The 23,128-nt window shown below is 40.8% G+C and overlaps 1 protein-coding gene across 3 annotated transcripts in view; it reads left to right on the forward strand.

Moving 5' to 3' along the window:
* Positions 1-288: 288 nt before the first annotated feature.
* Positions 289-23,128, forward strand: part of PLIN2 (perilipin 2) — a 33,521-nt gene continuing 10,681 nt past the window's right edge. Inside the window, exons 1-8 of one of the 3 annotated variants that reach the window (XM_070742514.1) lie at positions 289-500; positions 3,095-3,149; positions 3,236-3,431; positions 9,084-9,166; positions 10,885-11,170; positions 12,958-13,142; positions 14,654-14,788; positions 19,757-20,047. In XM_070742514.1, the coding sequence (XP_070598615.1) occupies positions 3,120-3,149; positions 3,236-3,431; positions 9,084-9,166; positions 10,885-11,170; positions 12,958-13,142; positions 14,654-14,788; positions 19,757-20,047 (1,206 nt within the window). In that variant the 5' untranslated portion in view covers positions 289-500; positions 3,095-3,119. Of the gene's footprint in view, positions 501-3,074; positions 3,150-3,235; positions 3,432-9,083; positions 9,167-10,884; positions 11,171-12,957; positions 13,143-14,653; positions 14,789-19,756; positions 21,275-23,128 lie in introns of those variants that run through there. The other 2 variants (XM_070742515.1, XM_070742517.1) reach the window with 2 other exon arrangements.

Here is a 23,128-nt window from a genome sequence, read left to right on the forward strand (position 1 = left end):
TGCGCATCATGCGAAATTACATCACACAGTCCTAGACACTTGGGAAGTGTGCGGCTTGTGATATTGTGATACGAAATCCAGCATATAAATCTTGTTTGCCTTGCATTACTGTTTTTTTGATAATAATAATAATAATAATAATAATAATAATAATAATAATGATGATGATGATGATGATGATGATGATGATGATAACAAGAACAATAATAATATAGGGTGCATTCGCTGCTTTCCCGACAAACTTCCTCCTCCGATTTCTCAAGAAAGCGAAGTCTTTAACACGAAATCACGAGAGGAGGGCGAAGTTTGCTCCCAGCAGTCGGCTACGCGGCTCTCTCGCGAGACGTGGCTGGCGGGTCTGTCTGTCGGTCGAGTGCGTGGCTTCCCTGCATAAATTGCCCGGGGCGGCAACGGAGCTGTGACAGTCTTTCGAGAGTTTAAAGTGCTGCGAGTGAGCTTGCTTGTGTACAGGTTTTGCTAGCTGCTCTGGTTTTTCCCAGGTGAGTAACTTACTTTGGGGAGGGAGAGGGGGGAAGGTGTCTGTTTTAAGTAAGCCGTGGGGAGGAGGGACTTTTCCGTTGTTTCCTCGGAGCGGAGGAGGTAGAGTAGAGAGATGAATTGACTCTACTCCTCGGTGGAAAGAACCGTTTGCTCTGCAAACGGGATTTCTCGTCCCATCAATTGGGAAAAGAGTGTTTTTCCCCCATAGGTTTTCTTGCATGCCCGTGCAAGAAAAAAAAAGAGGGGACTGTACACCTAACTTTACATTTGTAGAATTTTAGTACCTTTTGTTTCTCTTGGACTCGGCTTTAAAGCATCTCGGGTAAGAGGAGGTGTGTGTATTTGTGTGTGCGCGCAAAGGCTAAATAAATGCTTGGGTGACTTTACAGATGCGTCTTCCCCATAAATAATATATGGTAATACATTATAATGATATAAATAATATAGTAATATAAATAATATGTGGTGCATAAGCGTCCTACTATATATATTATATTATATTAAATAATATAAAAATAATATAAATAATATATGATGCATAAGCGTCCTACTATATATATTATATTGTATTAAATAATATAATAATATAAATAATATATGGTGCTTAAGCGTCCTATTGTCCTCTTTTATCGTTAGTTTTTACTTAGGATTATACAAACTACTACTACTATCCTATACATGTTTGAAAACTAAATAGATGCAGTTGTGTGATTGCAGAGGCTTCGTTTTGACACACCCCCTTAAAAAAACCCCCAAAATTAAACTCCGTGAATAAATGCACGGTGCAAAAGGATTGCGTTTGCCCTCGAGAGAAAACTTTGCAAGCGGTAGAAACGTTGCCAGGGAAAACTAATTCCCCTGCCTTCTCGATCAATGAAATTTGAGGGCTGCTGGAAAAAAAACCCCTGTTCAATCTCTTGCAGGTTTTTTTTTTTTTTTAGGATCAGGATGTAATTCTAGTCGGTGTTGAGTATTGGCCGCTAGCTGAAGCATTAGAAATACTTAACTGATGTACAGTACTGCCTTTGATTAAAAGCAAAAGCAAAAAAACCCCTCCCATCGAATCAACCCTTTTTCAGAATCGTAACAAAGCTCCTGCTACGGAAAAGAGACGGAAAAGTTTAAATATATGCATTTAAAAGCATGGCGGTCCTATTTATATTTATATATTTATAAGTAGAACTTGTTTCCTCGCTTACTTGAAAGCTCTCAATGTTTCAATTTGCTACAGGTCTTCTGTCCCAGGTATCTTTAAATATCCTATTGAAATACATAGTGAATACCCTAATCCGGTGTTTCCCAACCTTGGCAACTTGAAGATATTTGGACTTCAACTCCCAGAATTCCCCAGCCAGTGAATGCTGGCTGGGGAATTCTGGGAGTTGAAGTCCAAATATCTTCAAATTGCCATGGTTGGGAAACACTGCGGCCTAATCTACATCTAATTCTGAACCTTTAAAAATCCTGATATTTAATTTAAGATGGGTGAGGAACAACATGCATTGAGTCACAAGGTTCACTGCAATAGTGGGGTAGATCTATAGGGGTGAAGTATAAGTCATTTTTGACTCTTGGGATTGCCTGAATCCCTGCAATTTTATTGTAACCTTTTGAGAAGTGGGTTGCCATTGCCTCCTTCCTAGGGCTCAGACAGAGTGACTGGTCCAGCTACCAGCTGGTTTTGTGCTTTAACCACTAGACTACCCTGGTCTTTTTAGTCACTTAATTACATAGTAGTGACTGAAATTGGTGGAATATTGAATGGAATGTGTTTGAAGTTTCTTGAAAGGCAAAGCACAATATTCTCTATGCATACATTTCATAGAATAAATAATGCTGTTTTTTATATAACCTTGCCCCACTAAAAAAAGACTCTGGTAATAGTGAAGTTTGCACAATCCAGTGGGCCATTTTCATTGACCCTAATAAAAGATTACCAATAATGCTTGTTTGTCCTTTGTTTCATTAAGGATGTAAATGTTCTATCAATATTATTGGATAGTTTTGAGCTTCAATCATTTTGCTAATTGTATGGCCTTCAGATAAGTTCTTTTAAAAATGCTGGTTAGAATAGAAGGTAAATCTCATTTGTATATGCAAAGAAAGCCTGCTGTTGTATGCATAGTAGTCAAATGAATTAAAGCAGAAATTGACAGTTTTTTATGACTATACTCAAAATAATCTTTTCATAAACTAGGGTGATAATTTTAGAACATTTTAGTAAGATACATGCTGTTGTCATATCATGGTTTCAGAAGAATACTGCCACACCCAGCAGTGTTGAAGTCGAAAGTCAAATTGTCTTGAAATTATAACATACACTGAAATTATTTTATCAAAACCTTCTAGATGTTTTATGCCTTTTTCATGCTGTACTGAGTGTTGCTTAAAAAGCCTACATTTTGGCACTTTTGCACACTGTCCTGAAATATCTAGAAAATAGGTGATTTCCAATATTCAGACTTACAACATTCCCCTGAACAAAAAACATGTTTAGGAATTAATAAAAGGTATCAAATAGTTTGCCGTTGACAAAAGATTAATATTTATTTTAAAAATAATTCTTATTACAGTACTTCTAATCCTCTACCAGACTCTAAAACATTCAAGGCAAAAAGATGGCAGAGGTGTCGGCTGATGCCCAGCAGGTATGTCTCAATTAAATAAAGAATATTAGAGCACTTTTGAAGAAGAATTGTGAGTAAATCCTCTTGTGTTTCATATGTTTTTGCAGAACGTAGTTTCCAGGGTTGCTAGTTTGCCCCTGGTGAGTTCCACCTACGATATGGTCTCTTCTGCTTATGTCAACACAAAAGATAATTACCCTTATCTGAAATCTGTCTGTGAGATGGCAGAGAAAGGAGTGAAGACTATTACTGCTGTGGCCCTGACCAGTGCCCAACCCATCATTCAAAAGTTGGAGCCGCAAAGTAAGCCATAATACTACTTCTCCCCATCTTTTTGGACCTTCAGGAATTTAGTGTGGTTTTTGGGGGGGGGAGGGGGTGTTCTGTTTTTTAGCCTGAAAAGCATTTTCAACATCTTTTGCTTGTATTATACTCTTACATCAGAGGTGGATTACGCCCAGTTTGCACCGGTTCTATAGAATTGGTAGTAAAGCAGTGGTGACATCGCGGAGCTGATTCTGTTGGTTCTGGGCCGTGGATGCTGCCATCTTTTTATTTATTTATTAGAAATTTGCTTGTTTTTGCTTCCACGCATATGCCAAAGCTGAGGTTTTGGCACTGTACACGCACCACCATCTTGTTCACGTCCTTTTTCAAAAAATGCTTGTTTTTGTTTCTGCACATGCACAGAAGTTGAGTTTTCAGCACTGTGCATGTTTGCGCATGGCCACGCCGCATAGCAGGAAGTAAACCTGCGGATAGGTAATTAGAACCCACCCCTGCCTTACATCTCTGATATTCTGTAGTTCCTTAAAAGAATTTTAACAAAACTTGACACTGGAGTTTTGACAGCTTGAAAAGGGGTGTGAAAGGGGGTGGAATTAGAGATTACCGGTAAGTGAGATGAAGTGGCAGGAGGTCAGTTCCTCCTTTAAAAAAAAAATAAATTTTTTTTTCAGTTATTTACATTGAAAAAAAACAACAAACATAGACAAACATACAAACAAACCAAACAAAAGAATAACATTACATAATAAAGCATTGTGCTTTATTCAATAATTTACATTGGTATCAGAACTTAACAGCTATTTAGATGGACCTTGTTGTTTATTATTATTATTTTAATTATTATTTATAAGATTTGTATGCCGCCCCTCTCCGTGGACTGGGGTGGCTCACAACAATAACAAAGACAATGTAAGAACAAATCTAATAATTTAAAAAACACTAAAAACCCCATTATTAAAAGCAAGCATACACACAAACATACCATGTATAAACTGTATAGGCCCGGGGGAGATGTCTCAGTTCCCTCATGCCTGACGGCAGAGATGGGTTTTAAGAACTTTACGAGAGGCAAGGAGGATGGGGGCAGTTCTGATCTCCGGGGGGGAGCTGGTTCCAGAGGGTCGGGGCCGCCACAGAGAAGGCTCTTCTCCTGGGTCCCGCCAAACGACATTGTTTAGTCGACGGGACCCAGAGAAGGCCAACTCTGTGGGACCTAACCGGTCGCTGGGATTCGTACGGCAGAAGGCAGTCTTGGAGATATTCTGGTTTACAGCTTATTCATTTTCACCCATTTCATTTGCTAGTCTTTTTAAATTGTCTTATTTCTATCTCTCTATACTTCTTTTCCTTCCGTTGTGTTTATTCTGTGGATTAACGGTTCGTTATAAGAGGTCAGTTCCTCCTAATATGTTATATGCTGTTTGCTGCATATTATTTCCCTTTCTTTGAATGTGAGTGTGTCACTGGCTCCAACACCAGGGCCGAAATGTGTGCGTTCAAACACAACGTTTTCTCAACATGTCATTTGCTGGACCTACTTCAAATAATTCTTTAGAGAATGTTTACTAATGTCTGCAGCAAATCTAAGAGCTGCCATGGGTAAAGTTCCAGTTTTTAAAATTAAATAGGTTTAACCTCCAAGATTAAAATTCTAGTGACTTATGTGTCAGGAACTTGAAAGAACTTTGATTCATAAGCTGACACATAAATAAATATCTATTGCTCAAGCTTTCTCTGTCTTCGCTCTTCACCCACTTCCACCCAATGATTACCTTTCACCTACTTTCTAAATGCCTCAATGTCAGAAACTACAGTTTATATTTCATACTGTACTCTGTTGTGTGTGGGTGGTGACTCAGGGAAAATCTAATTTTGCAAAGTGGAAGCAGGCTGGGAAATACTTGGTCATTTTTTAAGACGGCTCTTTCAGCTTGCTATGGGGAACGCTACGCTCAACTTTGGCCTTAAAAGAGGAATTCAGCAGGGTTCCTGTTTTATGATGGCAAAAAAAAAAAAGCTGAACTAGCTTTTGATACTTCCTTAATTCGGAGGAGCCTGTTGGATCAGGCCAAAGGCCATTTCCATCATCGGTTGCCTTGGGTGAAAGTCAAAAACCAAGGCTGTTTTAATGTCCTTTCACTCCTGCTTGTAAAGAAGTCATAAATAATCTGTACTAACGACCCTTTCATGAATCTGTCCAGTTTTGTTTTAAAGAAACAAAACCACAGAACAGTTATTTGATGAAGAGCTTTGGCTGTTCCACATGCGGGTAGCAAATTCAGTTGTTTAACGATGCACTGGCACAGCCAGTTTGGTGCAGCAGTTAAGGCACTCAGGGCTAGAGACCAGAATATTAGGTTCTAGTCCCATGTTGGACACAGAGCCAGCTGGATTATTTTAGCCAACCATTCATTCTTAGCTTTAGGAAGAAAGCAATAGCCAATCACTTCCACAGGTCCTGTCAAGGTAACAGTTAGGGCTTGTATAGGCAACTGCCAAAGATCAAGGCTGATGTGAAGGGACCAATTTATGGTATTTACTGGGTGTGTATAAAAAAGTTTTCCCTACATTGGTTCTGAACCTGCATTTAGTTCCAGTAAAAGATCTTGATTTTTCATCATCCTATGAAAAGGGAGGAAAAACGTACCTCTTACCCACAATGTTAAAATACATTGTGTGTATGTTGTGTAACATATACCGTATTTTTTCAGAGTATAAGATGCATATAGGAAAATAGGGGGGGAAATCTGTTTACCAGATTTTCTTCTGGATAGCATCCTTAGTCTGGTCAGCTCCAGCACATTATCCCCTGGTTAGGGCTTATTAAAATCTTATTCGGAGCGAGTAACAGTGAAAGAGCTTTTGCAAGGCAGTAAGAGCTGAGAACATGGTTAGCACCAGGTTAGGGCTGGAAAGAAACATTTGGAGCAAGTGGAGCAATGAAAAAAAGCCTGCAGAGACAGGGTTTGGAAAACATTCTTTGGAGAGAGTAACAATGAAAGAGCTTACAAGGTAAGAGCTGGGAAGATCATTAGCACCTAGTTAGGGCTGGGGGAACAATATTTATTTTAAATAAAGAAATAAATAAATATAAAAGCTACACTCAGAGTATAAAACACATCCAAATTTTCAGCCTCTTGGAGAGAAAAAAGGTGCGTCTTACACTCCGAAAAAATACGGTACTTCTGCCATAGCTTTTCTTACACAGTTTAGCAGTCAGTTTAGTAGGCTACCATTACTCGCTTCAAAGAACAGCTATTTCTTTCAAGGAAAGTTTCATAAGAACTCCAATTTTATAGTATATCCAGATACTCGGAACATTTAGAAATAGAAGCAGGTTGATAGTATTTATTGCCACTGTCTGATCTAAAATCTTTACTTCTACAAAGCTAAGCATATGCATACCTATTTAGAAGTAAGTTGCAGAGGAATTTACCTCATTACAGATAGCCCTTGAGTTACAACCATTCATTCAGCAATGATTTAAGTTAACAATTGACAGTGCTGAACAAAGAGACTTTGAAATTCCAACCACACTCCTTGTATCTTCTTTCTTTGGCCTCTCTATCCTCGTGCATACACATGTACCCCACGTGCTTTTTCTCCTACTTCCCTGCACTCATACCCCCCCCTTTTTTTGGTCTCCCTATGCACACACACTCATGCACCCTGCACCCCCTTTCCCTAGTGTCCCTGAGCTCACACAAATGAATAGTGCCCTTTTTCCTTGCACTCGCCTGCAAATCTCTTTCCTGCCTTTCTGCATTTGCATGCACACACTTTGTGCCCTCTTGAACCACATGCACTTGCATGTACAGTGGTACCTCGACCTAAGAACGCCTCTACTTAAGAACTTTTCTGGCTAAGAACTGTGATTTTTTTGCCTCTTCTTAAGAACCATTTTCTACTTAAGAACCTGAGCCTGGAAAATTTTCCCCATGAAATTTGAGAGCGGCACGAAAGCCCAGCCAGTTTCGTGCCACTCCCCCTTTAATCCCGGCCATCTCGGGCTTTTCTGGGCTGCCAGAGGAATAAACCTCTGCCAGCACCCAGAGAAAAGAAACTCTCCCTTCGCTCTGGGCAGCCCAGAGCGAACGGAGCATTTCCCTTTCTCTGGGCGCTTGGAGAGGGAATAAACCACTTCGCTGTAGTGACTTCCTTGCGCTGCTTCCCATAAACCTGTCGCAAGGTTGCCTTCCGGAGTGTCTGGGTGCGGAAAGGGAAAAGGGGGCGCTTCGCCCCGGACGGATCGTCTCGGCTTCAGCCAAACTGAGGAGTCACCGCAGTGAAGGAAAGGCACCGGCTACAAAGTGAGCGAGTGAGAGGAAGGGGAAAGAACAGGTAGCAGCAGCAGGAGCGGGAGATTCCCCCTTCTCATCCGCCTGGGTTTCTCTCTCGGGCGCAGTGTATGGGAGGCAGCCTCGCATCAGGTGTATGGGAGGCGCGTGCTCCTCCTCTCCGCCTCAGAATCCCTCTTTCTTTTTTTAAGCCTTAAAAGTTTTGGATTTTTTTGATTCCCCTCACCTCACCTTCTTCCTTCGGCAGGGACTGTCCTCCTCCTCTTCTTCCTCCTCCTCCTCCTACCTAAATTCCGAGCTTTTATTTCTTTCCTAATGGGTTTGCACGCATTATTTGCTTTTACATTGATCCCTATGGGAAAAATTGCTTCTACTTCTAATAAACTTTTCTACTTAAGAACCTGGTCACGGAACAAATTAAGTTCTTAAGTAGAGGTACCACTGTATATACTCACCCTGTGCCCTTCTCCGTGCCCCCCACCGGCCTCCCTTTGCTCACATATAGAGTACCCCATGCTCTATTTCCTCAGCCTGCCTCAGCTCATGCCACACCCCCTCCCTACTCGTATGAAGCCTGATTGCACATATTTTGACATTTTAATCACAACCTCTGGTGTTTTTCCACTTGAAAGTCTTTACCTCATCCAGTTTACCTAGGCCAGTGTTTCCCAACCTTGGCAACTTGAAGATATCTGGACTTCAACTCCAGAATTCCCCAGCCAGCATTTGCTGGCTGGGGAATTCTGGGTGTTGAAGTCCAAATATCTTCAAGTTGCCACGGTTGGGAAAAACTGACTTAGGCATCATCTCTTGTTTTGAAAACCATATCTTACTGAATTTTTTTAAAAAGAAATCTCCATTGTGGTATTTTTCCATATGCTGTGGGTCTCATGCCATATTTGTCCATTCATAGCTTCACACATAAATCTTGTGCAGTGACACGTCTGTATTGCATATGTACACAAATGCACATGCCAAACATCTACAAATGTTTATTTTACTGTTTATTTAATTTTATTTCTATGCTGCCCAACTCCCTAGGGACTCAGGGCAGCTCACAACAAAAATAAAGACAGATCAATCTAAAAACAGTTAAAACAGTGACCAGTAAAAACAGTTCAATTTAATATAACTATAAAATAATAAAATAGTGTAGTACATCTGCGTATAGTAGCCCCACAGAGAGATAGATACAAACAAATAAATGACACTCCACAATCATATAATAATATTACTTGCTCTTATGGTACTTTTTCAAATATTGCAATATCAAATTATCTTACTTAAAGTGCCAGATCCACAACTATACACCATAGAATTGTGCAAAGGCATATCAACAATATCTGAACTCTGTCCTTAATTGTTGCAGTTGCAGTGGCTAATAACTATGCTTGTATGGGATTGGACAAAGTTGAAGAAAAATTGCCTATACTCTATCAACCAACTGGGAAGGTAGGTTGCTCGTGCATTTTAAAAAAAATGCTTTTAATCCCATTATCTTGTAATAGGGCTATGTTCAAATGATCTGGATTAGTACTTGTCATTTAGAGGGGTGATTAAATTGGATTAGATTTAAATCAATTTCTGGAATAGAATAGAATAGAATAGAATAGAATAGAATAGAATTTTATTGGCCAAGTGTGATTGGACACACAAGGAATTTGTCTTGGTGCATATGCTCTCAGCATCCATAAAAGAAAAAGATACATTTGTCAAGAATCATGTGGTACAACACTTAATGATTGTCATAATGTGCAATAAACCTGATGGTCTGACTATGATGTTGATTTAAAAAAAATAGGTTCGTTCATGAATTTGGCATCTATTGTTTCGTGTATAGATTAATTCAAAATCTCACACATAAAATATATAATCTTTCTAGGATAGGAGGTTTCATTTGTCAATAAAGCCTGTTTACACCTGGGGAATGTTCTATACTGTATAATCCCCGTAAATAAGTAAGGCACAAAATATTTGTACAGGTAGACCTTGACCAGGCAGGGTTTGCTACTTACCGCCACAACCAGTGCGCTTCATGTGGAGCTTTGCCTCCCCGGCACGTGTGCACATGTGTCTGTGTGAGATTTTGCTTCTGCGCGTGCGCAGGAAGCAAAATCTCATGAGGGGATGCGAGAGAGAGATTTTGGTGTTTTTTTTTGTTTCTGCGCATGCACAGAAGCAAAAAATTGCCAAAATCTTGCATGTACGCATCCCCTTGAAAGATTATGCTTCCTGCGCATGTGCAGAAGCAAAATTTCACTCGGATGTGCACACGCGCCAGGGACGCGGAGCTGCGCACACAGCTCCATTTTCCCTACCGGAGATATAGTGTGGCCCAGGGATCCCCAAACTTGGCAAGTTTAAGACTTGTGGACTTCAACTCCCAGAATTCTCCAGCCAGCTATGATGGCTGGAGAATCCTGGGAGTTGAAGTCCACAAGTCTTAAACTTGCCAAGTTTGGAGACCTCTGGTGTGGCCCATAGCGGCTACTGACCTTTACGTAGCGCAGTTCATTTATGGACCATTCAAAGTTACAACATCATTGAAAAATTGACTTAGGGCCATTTTCAACATGACCATTGTCAGCATCTCCACAGTCACGTTTTACATTTGGATGCTTGACAACTGACATTGATGATGATTGCAAGGTCATGGAGTCATGTGATCCCCTTTGGTGACCTTCTGACACCCAAAAGTCAATTGAGACACCAGATTTACCGTATTACTAATTTAACAACGGTAGTGATTCACTTGACAAATTTGGCATGAAAAGTCGTAAAATGGGGCAAACTTTCCTCACTTAGCAAGATAAATTTTGGGCTCATTTGTGGTTGAGGATCACCTGTACCTCTTTTTGGAGTTGCTTCAAATCACCTCCGCTAGCATCTAGAATGCAATTCATTTAGACCTGGAGACCTGAATGTATTTAGATTATCTTAACTTCTTTCAACAATGATGGCCAAGGGAGCTTTTGTTTTCTTCTAAGATAAGGCAGACATGAAGTACAAGTTTATACATTCTGCTTCTTCAATCCACATATTTTTTCCTTTACAACAAACCTACAACTTCTTTTTGATGTATCTGATACCTCTTGACACCACTGATCATTAAAGCAAATAGACTGTATGTTCTTTGAGCCCTTGGAGAAACACCTCTTAACTTCTTTTAGGTGGTTGCCAATGCTGTGGATGCAGTTGTTGGTGCAAAGGATGCCATAACAACCACTGTGACTGGTGCCAAGGATACAGTCACGCACACCCTGAGTGAAGTTGTTGACAAGACAAAGGGGGTGGTTCTGGACAGCGTGGAGCTCACTAAATACGCAGTCCACGGCAGCATTAACACTGTTCTGCAGAGTCGGATGGTGTGCCTAGTGGTCGTTGGGGTGGACACCGCACTCAGCAAGTCTGAAACGCTGGTTGATCAGTACCTTCCACATACCACAGAAGAGCTGGGTAAGCATCTGCTGCAAGATCCATGTTTCCTCGAAAATAAGACCTTTTCTTTTCTGTAATTTTTGCCACCAAAAAAATCACCAGGTCGTATTTTCAGGGGTGGGTGGGAGGGAATGTCGTCCACTGACTTGCCTCACTTGGCACGTCGACCACGGCCTCTTTTTCACTGTTGGAGGCCTTCAGGAAGTTTTTCGGTGGCCAGCAAGGCTTTCCTGAAGGTCTTCACAACCAATAACAGATGGCTCTTTTATTGGCTACAGACACCTTCAGGAATGCCTTGCCAGCTGTGGAAGAAATGGGCCAGCAAGGCAGGTTTCGGGGTGTCAGGCCTGGCTACAACTAGATAAGTAGTCCCAGACAGTCTCAAAATGGGTGAGCAGTGTGGTCGGGCAGTAGGAAAAGCAAGTAGGATGCTTGGCTGCATAGCTAGAGGTAAAACAAGCAGGAAGAGGGAGATTGTGATCCCCTTATATAGAGCGCTGGTGGGACCACATTTGGAATACTGTGTTCAGTTCTGGAGATCTCACCTACAAAAAGATATTGACAAAATTGAACGGGTCCAAAGACGGGCTACAAAAATGGTGGAAGGTCTTAAGCATAAAACGTATCAGGAAAGACTTAATGAACTCAATCTGTATAGTCTGGAGGACAGAAGTAAAAGGGGGGGACATGATCGAAACATTTAAATATGTTAAAGGGTTAAATAAGGTTCAGGAGGGAAGTGTTTTTAATAGGAAAGTGAACACAAGAACAAGGGGACACAATCTGAAGTTAGTTGGGGGAAAGATCAAAAGCAACGTGAGGAAATATTATTTCACTGAAAGAGAAGTAGGTCCTTGGAACAAACTTCCAGCAGATGTGGTTGGTAAATCCACAGTAACTGAATTTAAGCATGCCTGGGATAAATATATATCCATCCTAAGATAAAATACAGGAAATAGTATAAGGGCAGACTAGATGGACCATGAGGTCTTTTTCTGCCGTCAGTCTTCTATGTTTCTATGTTTCTAGTAGGGTACCTCCACCCCTCCCATCCCCAACCTAGCTGAATTTTTACCCGTGTACCCTGGAGTGGGTGGAGTCTAAGGGATTATTTTTTGGGGGGGGGGGTAGGGCTTATATTGGGAGGAGGTATGTTAAGCTAGGTCATATTTTCGGGGAAACACGGTAATACACGTGTGGGATTAGAAAGCTTACTGTTTTGATTTTATTAGTAGCTTTTGTTGCAGTGAGGAAGGTTCAATTTTTGCTTTATGCCAATGTTTATCCACCTTAGTAGTGTTAAAACGTCAAGTCCCAGAATTCTCCAACCAGCAATTCCTTATACTTTATTTATTTGGCCAAGTGTGGTTAGGCACACAATTTTTCTCCATTATAGAAGCACTTGGTGTACTTGCAAAACAAAATAACAACAACAACAACAATAAAATGTATAGCCAATAAAAGAGGGAAGTAAGAATTAATAAAGGGGATAATTCTGAGAACTGAAATCTGCATATCTTAAAATTGTCATAGATGAGACATTTGGCTGTATATAAATGCTGGTTTAGAGATTAGTTCTGATTGTACGTTTTCTAACGATAAAGGTCAGCTTGCAGTCCTCAACTGTCATGATTTTTTTCAAATAATTCATTTTTTTGCAACTATAAACTTTATTGTGTGATGACAGTAATTTTTCCTGACTTGAACCAGCCAATTTATCATTAAGGGGTAGTATGGACTTTTGGGATATGCATATTGTATGGCCCTTATGATAAGACTAATAGGTTTGTATTTTGACTCTGCAGAGAAAGAAGCTACCAACATTGAAGGATTTGAAACTGGAGACCAGAAGCTAAGTTACTATGTTAGATTAGGTTCTTTGTCTACAAAGTTCCGATCACGTGCCTATCAACAGGCTCTAAATGCATTTAGGGATGCTAAGCTCAGAAGTCAAGAGACAATTTCTCAGCTCAATTATACAGTTAACCTGGTAAGTATGACATTTTTCTTAAGTAGGTCATATATGTAATATTGTGGTCTCCTGAAGCAGGGATCTCCAACCATGGTAACTTTAACCCTGGAGGACTTTAACTCCCAGAATTCCCCAGCTGACTAGGGAATTCTGGGAGTTGAAGTCCTCCAGGCTTAAAGTTGCCAAGGTTGGAAACCATTGTCCTGAAGCATATGTTATTTTCTTTGCTCTTCCGAGCCTCTCCTGAAACCTTAAAAATTGAGGTGTTTAACTATCACCTGTGACTAGAGAATAAAGTAAGATGACCTGTCACAACATGTTTTTAATACAAAGGTGGTAATTTAAAAAGAAACCATGCTTGAGATATCTTCAAGCATCAATTCTGTTCCTTCCTCCAAAGGATTGTAGAACAAGTATCCCAAATGAAGCCTAGTTAATGATGATAGCAAGATTATGGAACATGCAAACTCCTTCAAGACTTTGCAACAAATTTAATCACTGCTTCAATTCTCCATGGATGTTTTAAAATCATGGTGGTTTAGACTTCATTGCTGAATTGGTTTTGTTACCAGGATCAGAGATGTGATACATGAAACAAGAGTCTAGAGCAGTGCTGGCGAACCTTTTTTTCTTCGGGTGCCGAAAGACTGTGGGCGTGCACTATCATGCATGTGCGAGTACCTAAACCCATAATTCAATGCCTAGGGAAGGCGAAACAGCTTCCTCTGCCCCCTGGAGGCCCTCAGAAGGCCAGCCTGTTTCCTAACTTCTGGTGGGCCCAGTAGGCTTGTGTTTTGCCCTCCACAGGCTCCAAAGGCTTCCTCGGAGCCAGAGGAGGGTAAAAACGCCCACCGCCACCCCCCCTGGAGGCTCTCTGGAAGCCAAAAATGCCCTCCCAGAGCCTCTGTGTAAGCCAAAAATCAGCTGGACAGCACATACCTGCATGTTGGAGCTGAGCTAGGGCAACAGCTCGCATGCCAGCAGATATGGCTCCGCATGCCATCTGTGGCACCTGTGCCATTGGTTAGCCATCACTGGCCTAGCACTTAAACAAAATACTTACCTTACACATGGGACACATTTTGCACATCACCCTAAGCTTGGCTTACTTTAACCACAAGTTGTTGAACATAACTATAGTGTCCTGCTTTCATGCAACACAAAGGCATAAATCGGATTTTACAAATCACAGTACAAAATGTGCTAAGCTGAATGGACATGTCTTCTTCATGCAGGGTGGGAATTGAATTCGGTAGCCAGTTCACAAAGCATCAGCTAGCAAGGATCACTATTGCTTCTTCTGAGCCAGATGGTCCAAAAGAGACCAAAGTTCCTTTTTTTAAAAGCACAGATATATCAGATTCTTAACATCATTCCCCCCTCCCTTTGAGGGCCAGTAGTTATAAATGATACATAAAGAAATGTTTGTCTAATTTTTTGGGAGTCATTTTTTTTGTCTTTATTTTAAAATAAAAAAAAATAGAGAGGTGTGTACGCTTTTGTAAAATTGGATATGTTGTGCATTCTAGCTGGAATATGCCAAAAAGAACATGACTAATGCTAACATGAAACTTCAAGATGCCCAACAGAAGTTATATAATTCCTGGGCAGAATGGAAGAAAAACGTGAGCCCAAATGGCGAGGTTGCTTCACACAGTGCTGAGGTAAGTAGAAAGGAATGCATGCTAAGGATACATCAACAAAGAACTAACTCCACTTAAAAGTGGTATCTTCCTGATTTATATTGCGTTAACAAGTTTTTCAATGTGTAATATAGGCAGCAGCATTTACAATTAAACCAGAAACATTGTAGTCAGGAGGTGACATCAGGTATATGACTTTGCTATCGCTGGATGACAGATTTTGCTTCCTGAATATTTTGAGGCTTATGTTATTGATTTATGGCTGCTAATCACAAAAATAACCTGTAATTTAACCTATCACACACTGTTCTAAAGAAACTTCCATTTTTAACACAATTCAATTCAATGCAATTTATTAGATTTGTATGCCGCCCCTCTCCGAAGACTCGGGGTGGCTCACAACAGTAATAAAAACAGTATAACAATGAAACAAATCTAATAATAAAATATATAAAAACCTCAACAATTAAAAACCATACAGCACATACACATCAAACATGAAATATAAGAAAGCCTGGGGGAGATGTCTTAGTTCCCCCATGCCTGGCGATATAGGTGGGTCTTAAGTAACTTGCGAAAGACAAGGAGGGTGGGGGCCGTTCTAATCTCCGGGGGGAGTTGATTCCAGAGGGCCGGGGTCGCCGCAGAGAAGGCTCTTCCCTGGGGCCTGCCAGACATTGTTTGTTCAACGGGACCCGGAGAAGGCCAACTCTGTGGGACCTTATTGGCCGCTGGGATTTGTGCAGTAGAAGGCGGTTCCGGAGGTATTCTGGTCCAATGCCATGTAGGGCTTTAAAGGTCATTACCTACACTTTGAATTGTGACCGGAAACTGATCGGCAGCCAGTGCAGGCCACGGAGTGTTGTAGAAACGTGGGTGAATCTAGGAAGCCCCACAATGGCTCTCGCGGCCGCATTCTGCACGATCTGAAGTTTCCGAACACTTTTCAAAGGTAGCCCCATGTAGAGAGCATTGCAGTAATCGAACCTCGAGGTGATACGGGCATGAGCGACTGTGAGCAATGACCCCCTGTCCAAGTAGGGCCGCAACTGATGCACCAGGCGAACCTGGGCAAACGTCCTCCTCGCCACAGCTGAGAGATGGGGTAAGGCAATAATATATGTATATTATTTTGAGCTGTACAGTCCATTGGAATTGGGCGGCATATAAATTTTACTAAATAAATAAACAAACAAATAAATAAATAAATATCCTTCAGTAACTGTTGGCATTATTGCACACATAAAAAAAGCATACGAAAACATGAAAATGTTGTTGAAGCACATTCAGTACACCAGGTCTGTGGAGATCTAAAAGTGTAGTGGTTGTGCTGCTTGGAATATACCAGTAGCTCAGATATACCAAGTCTTGCTCAGATCATATCACTGTTACTTATACAAATGGGACAACTCTGCAAAGGAGTGATTTTAATTAAAAAGATACAGCTATTCCAAAAGGACTTGATTCCAAGGCAAAAAAAGTCTGGCACATGAACCATTTTGACAAAAAAATGTCACATTTTCTGTCACATGAACCATTTGACAGGAAAAACTTTTCTGTCAAAAGATATTTTTGACTCCGCTTCACATACAACTCAAGATTGATGAAAAATGTTGTGAAAGCAATGAACAAGTAAGGTGAAGGTTTTTGTTATTTGAGACAGATGTTTCCAAGATTAATTGATGCCAAGATTAAGAAAGGCATTTTTGTTGGTCCACAAATTAGATATGTTATCAATGACAAAGCAGTTCAAAGATCTGTTAGTGGAACCAGACAAAATTGCCTGGAAAGCATTCAAGGATGTGTTGAGAATTTTCTTGGCAATTACAAAGCACTAAACTACATTCAGCTGCTTGGCAAACTTCTTACAGTGTGATGGACTACGAAGTGCAATATGTCACTTAAGATTCATTGTCTGCATTCACATTTGGCCTTCTTTCCCCAAAAGTCAGAGACTGTCAGAGACCCCTATGGTGGAAGGTTTCACCAGGACATTGCTATAATGGAATAATAGTGTGAGGTAAATTGAAATCCATCACTACTGTCTGACTATAGTTAGATATTAGAACGAAATGCATTTGATGCTGTGTATAAATGAAAATCAGCAGTAAAATGCTTTGGGCCCAGTATTAAGTTTAAGTTTAAGTTTAATCAGATTTGTATGCCGCCCCTCTCCGCGGACTCGGGGCGGCTCACAGCAATAGCAATACAATGTAAGACAAATCCAATATTTAAATTAATTTTTAAAACAAACACACCAAAAAACACCAAAAAAACCCACCCAAAAAAACACCAAAAAACCCCACCAAAAGTATTACAGTATTGGAAACATGCAGTGAAATCCTTAGAATTATTAAAAGTTAGTTTCGTATTTCTCAAGATCCCTAAGTGATAGTCATTCTGAAATTATATTTGCCTTCAATGTGAAGGGATCTTATCACAATCGCCTAAAGTTTTTCAGGGAGCAAAACTTTTGAAAAAACTTTTGAATCTCATAAAGAAACTAATGAAGAAATTGATGTAAGTAGACTAGAACACGAGGAAATCAACTGCTTCATTTCAATGCTGCATACTCAGACAATAGCAGTGTCTCCATTGCATTGATTATTTTGTCAGTAATTACTTTTTGTTTGGCTTCTATTTTCAAATGCTGAGTATCCCCAAAGCACTTAACAATAAAACGCCCCGAAAATTTCCTTAAAACTACTGCTATTATATTGTATTTAGGGATTAAATCACTCGCTTAAATTTTGTTCTTGTTTCTACTGTGCAGTAATCGCTTCCAAAAAGCTTTTATAGAAAATAATGAGCTATAAATGCAGTATTCCCCCCCTCCTTAAAAAGCTTTACAGGATACAAGCCAGCATAAGGGTCGGTGGAGTATAGCTGAAGTGTTCAGAACGCTAGATATTAAAAAAATATGAAGTGAAGAATGCAAGGGAGACTTTTAAAAAATCAATTCTACCATCGTTACAAATTCCCCTCCTGTTCTAGAGGATTGAAGACTTTCTTATACAGCATGAACATTTACGCTGCAGGTGGAAAGAAGGATTGGAAAACTATTTTGATTCTTGCTGCATCCTACAGGAGTGAAAATGGATCCATTCCATATTGTGTGGGTTAAAATCGGGTGAAATGCTCCCTGTTTGCTGATACCTTTCGTTTGTTGGACAGCTCGTTTGTCGGAGGCAACATGAGGCTCCCCCCCTGCCTCGACCCCACCATTTGGATTCTTTTACCCTCTGCACATGCACAAAGTGTTCTGAGCATGCGCAGAGGTTAAAAGAACTAAAATGGCAGTGTCAGGGTGGGTGGGTGGAGCCTCGTATTGTCTTCATGACCAGCTCTCCAACAACCAAATATGCCCATGTTACACCAACACTCCGCAGTCTGCATTGGTTGCCGATCAGTTTCCGGTCACAATTCAAAGTGGTGGTTATGACCTATAAAGCCCTTCATGGCACCGGACCAGATTATCTCAGGGACCGCCTTCTGCTGCACGAATCCCAGCAACCAGTTAGGTCCCACAGAGTGGGTCTTCTCCAGGTCCCGTCAACTAAACAATGTCGCTTGGTGGGACCCAGGGGAAGAGCCTTCTCTGTGGCGGCCCTGGCCCTCTGGAACCAACTCCCCCTAGAGATTAGAATTGCCCCCACCCTCCTTGCCTTTCATAAGCTGCTTAAAACCCACCTCTGCCGCCAGGCATGGGGGAATTGAGATACTCTTTCCCCTAGGTGTCTACAATTTTATGCATGGTATATCTGTATGTATGTTTGAATCTGAAGTTAGTTGGGGGAAAGATCAAAAGCAACGTGAGAAAATATTATTTCACTGAAAGAGTAGTAGATCCTTGGAACAAACTTCCAGCAGACGTTGTTGGTAAATCCACAGTAACTGAATTTAAACATGCCTGGGATAAACATATATCCATCCTAAGATAAAACACAGGAAATAGTATAAGGGCAGACTAGATGGACAATGAGGTCTTTTTCTGCCGTCAGTCTTCTATGTTTCTATGTTTGGTTTTTATAATAATGGGTTTTGAACTGTTTTTAGTATTGGATTATTATATGCTGTTTTATTACTGTTGTTAGCCGCCCCGAGTCTGCGGAGAGGGGCAGCATATAAATCCAATAAATAAATAAACCAATAGGCACGAACAAACTGAGCATTTCACCCCTGGTTGAAATAGCAGTAACATTTAGGTTTCTATACCACCCCATAATGCTTTAAAGGCACACTCTAGGCAGTATACAATGTAGAAGTGTTATTTGCATAATGCCCCCAATAATCTGAGTCCTCCTCTTACTGATCTCGGAACAATAGAAGGCTAAGTTAATTTTGAGCCCAAGTCAGAAAGAGTTTGCCTGCGATATTGCACTTTAACCACTGTGACACCAGGGTTCATAAATAAAGGTGGGATTTGATAAAATCATATTACAATGTCTCCGATAAATCCAATTTCGCTTTCAAAGTTGGGTATGTCCATGTGGGGAAGCACTTCCTCACATTATATCCCGGGGGTGAAATGCTACTGGATCGGCCTGGTTCGGGTGTACCGGCGCTGGCAGCAGGCACCAATGGTTTGGAGAACCAATAGCGGCGGCAACGTGAGGCTCTGCCCACCCACCTGGACGTCACCATTTTCTTGTTTTTAACCCTCTACCCAAAGCCTTCTGCACATGCACAGAAGGTAAAAACCCACATGCTTCCGAACCAGTAGGGAAAGTAAGTAGATTTCACTGCTGTTGTGACCTACTTAATAGGTTTTCCTACGTCCTTCACTAATGAAACATTGCAAAGTCACTGCGGAGTCTTCGGAGAGGGGCGGCATACAAATCTAATAAACAAACAAACAAACAAACAAACAAACAAACAAACAAAACTAATAAATAAACAAATAAATAAATAAAGATACTGTTTTAATTTGTGAAATTTAAAACACTGCAAAAGAACCATTCCTCTACTAAGAGCTGTTTTCTTTTTCAGCACATTGAATCACGCACTCTAACAATTGCACAGAACTTGAGTCAGCAGCTTCAGACAACCTGCCTCACGCTCGTGTCCAGCATACAGGGTTTGCCCCAGAACATTCAGGACCAGGTTCACCACGTTGGGGAAATGGCAGGAGACGTGTACAAGAGCTTCCGGTCAGCTACATCTTTCAGAGAAGTGTCTGACAACCTCCTTACCTCTAGCAAAGGGCAGCTGAAGAAAATGAAAGAATCGTTGGATGACGTGATGGATTATCTTGTTAACAACACGCCCCTCAACTGGCTGGTAGGTCCCTTTTACCCACAGTTGGCTGCCTCTCACAATGCGGAGCAGAAAGGTGAAGGGGATAAAAAAGCCAACCAGGAGAACAGACGGCCAGAAGAAAAGGAAGAATAAATTGCGGCGGGCAGATGTACACTTAGTGCCCTAACTAACCCGGTGGCTTAGCCAGTAGCAGAATTTTGTCCTATTTCCATTAGAGTTTTCTCTGTCGCGATGAAATAGTGTTGCATGTTTAAGTTGAATTGTATGTCCTTTACTTAAATGGACTGAAAAATGTGGGTGCCTTATGACTTCTAAACCTAAGCTGATTACATTGGAGACCACACCTTGTTCAACTGTTTAGCTACGAAGCTCCATCTTCATACGTTTAAGACAAAGCTTTTCAATGCATATTAGAAAACAAGGCAAACCACTTAATTGGGGGGGGGGGGGGGAACACTCTTGAAAAAATACACTTGAGTAGTGATGGCTAACCTTTTTCTCATAGGGTACCGAAAGCACGCACATGTGCCGGCACCTAATAATGCAATGCATGCGCAACAGTCCCCCCTGCACGCTCTGTCCCTTGTGCGCGCACACATGATCCCCCATGCTCAACCCACCCTCACATGTGCTCAGGTGCTCCACCTATCCCCGTGCATGCGTGTGAAACCCTCGGGCCTAGGAGGCTTCCCTGCAGCCTCCTGGGACTAAAAATAGGCTCCTCCAACCCCGTGCATGCGCACTCAACCCCCCCATACATGTCTTCCGCATGTGTCCCCCTTCCGCACATGCATGGCAGGCACCCCAAAATAAGCTGGCCAGTGGGAGGCGTGCACGCATGCGCAGTGGAGCTGAGCTGGGCAATGGCTTGCATGCCCGCAGACAGGGCCCAGCATGCCACAGGTTCACCATCACAGCATTAGGGTAATCAGAATATTGGTGCCTTTGCATTAATGCTATTTCTTAAAAACATTAAGCTCAATACTAAAAGAGCACTCTGATCAACTTCCCTGCTCTGTTTGAATGAAGTTTACGACTAACCGTTTCTCAGAGTTCCTTGTGTGTTGTCAACATTTATAGTATTTAACTTTCTAAGACTTTGTACCACTTAATCACTCCACCGGAAGCATTATGCACTCGGTTGAATTCATGCTCTGTGCAGACGGGTGTGTAGCTTGTCTTCAGTAGCACTTTGCCTTGTAATTCTCCATGTATACTCTTCAAGTAATAAATGCTTCAGCAGCCAAAGTCTGTCTCTTGAATTGTGTAAGCAACTATGGTTATAAATATTCTATATTGTGACTCAAATATTATTGAGCTGGGTTATATATTAAAACTGGGTGAATATAAACTGGTCCCTTAATCGGCATTTTACGCATTACATCTAAATTAGATGGGCTCAATGTTGCTGCCGCATTTGTTCCCTTCTGTGGTTCCCCATCCAGCTTTACTAACTATCTGCTGCTTTAAGCTTTAGTATTTCAGATTAATCTGAACGTACTTTCTGTTGCTTGATAGGGCTCTTTTTTTTTAAGCTACTGGGGTCCAGTTCAGACCACCTGTGGTCTTGGACAATCCATTGGATTGTGTAATAGTCCTTGACTCTTATAATTGAGAACTCATGAATATGAAAACATGTTTATCCCAAGCAGACATGTATGTCTTTTGTTTTATTGCTTGGTTGTATTAGACTAGCCGTTTCCAAAACTTCCAAAACACTGTGTGATAATAGTTTTGTCCAAATATAGAAGAAGTAGGCTGTAGAATGAGAGATGATATGTTCTCCCATATCTAAGAGTCTATTCAAGTTGATAAAATAGAATAAAACAGCAAGGGAGCTGTTTCTAGGTAACAGCAAATCACGAGTTAAGTGTGTTACTAAATTTCCTTCCTTAATGAAGTTACTGAACAGTGCTAATTAACTTTTCCGTAGCTTATTTTGGGTATATCACTTTAAACGGAATGTTTATTTCAGCAGCAATCTAACAAAATAATGCTGCTTAAGTTGCAGTGTGTTATCTCAATGACACAGAAAGGTAATTTAACCCATAAATTTGAGAACACCTGCTTGGATAGATGTGCATAACTGTTTTCTTCAGGCTGCACAATTCTATCACTGTGCATTGATTTCCTGCAGTAAAATAAAATGGCACAAGATATTCTAAATCATTTTGAAGATCAGACCTAAAAGCTAATTCTAGAATGAGGAGTATTCCTGTTTTGAATATGGGAAATTGATTTGGCGCACAATTTTGGCATTATATGAAAACAGCAAAGCACGCAGTTTTTTAACTTGGTTCAATTGTATGGACAAAAACACTCATAATATTCTTGGTTAGTATCATTGGCTTTCATAAAATAGTAAGGGCTGGTTTAAAAAAACATAGCAGACCCAAACTTGGTTTGAAGAAACAGTGGCAAGCAACCTTTCCCAGATCCAATTATATATTAGTAAGGCGGAATGAAAATTAAAGTAGAACCCTTAGAAACATATCATATGGCTGCCTTTCAAGAGCAAATTGAGATAGGGCATACTTCTGTGTAAACGAACTGCTAGAGCTTCAGGTTGTACATTACTTTGTGCAACCGGCTTAAGGTTTTCTCAAGGCTTCCATCCTTCCTTGATGGGTAAAATGAAAACCCAGATTGTTGGGGGCAATATGCTGACTCTGAAATTCACTTAGAGAGGGCTTTAAAGCACTATAAAAAGACGTATAAGTCTAACTGCTATTGCTCTAATGTACACTCCTCTGGTTACACTTTCTTGTACAAAAACATTTAATAGCTTATCTAAGCTCAGAAGACTATTTATTTGGATTTATATGCCGCCCTTCTCTGAGAACTCCGGGCGGCTTACAACATATGAAAAACAATGCAACATCCTAATCCAATTAATTTAAAACTAGTTAATTTAAAATCTCAATAGCATTAAAATCAATCACTGACATTCATACAACAAACATACATTAGTCGGGCAGGGCCTAGAGCTTAATGGCCCCAAGCCTGGCGGCATAGATCAAGGGAATGGAGCATCTCTCTTATGAAACCAGGTTGCAACGCCTTGGTCTCTTCAGCCTTGAAAGACGGTGTTTAAGGGGTGAC

Source organism: Erythrolamprus reginae, chromosome 2 (assembly GCF_031021105.1).
Source record: "Erythrolamprus reginae isolate rEryReg1 chromosome 2, rEryReg1.hap1, whole genome shotgun sequence".
NCBI classification, from domain to species: Eukaryota; Metazoa; Chordata; class Lepidosauria; order Squamata; family Dipsadidae; genus Erythrolamprus; species Erythrolamprus reginae.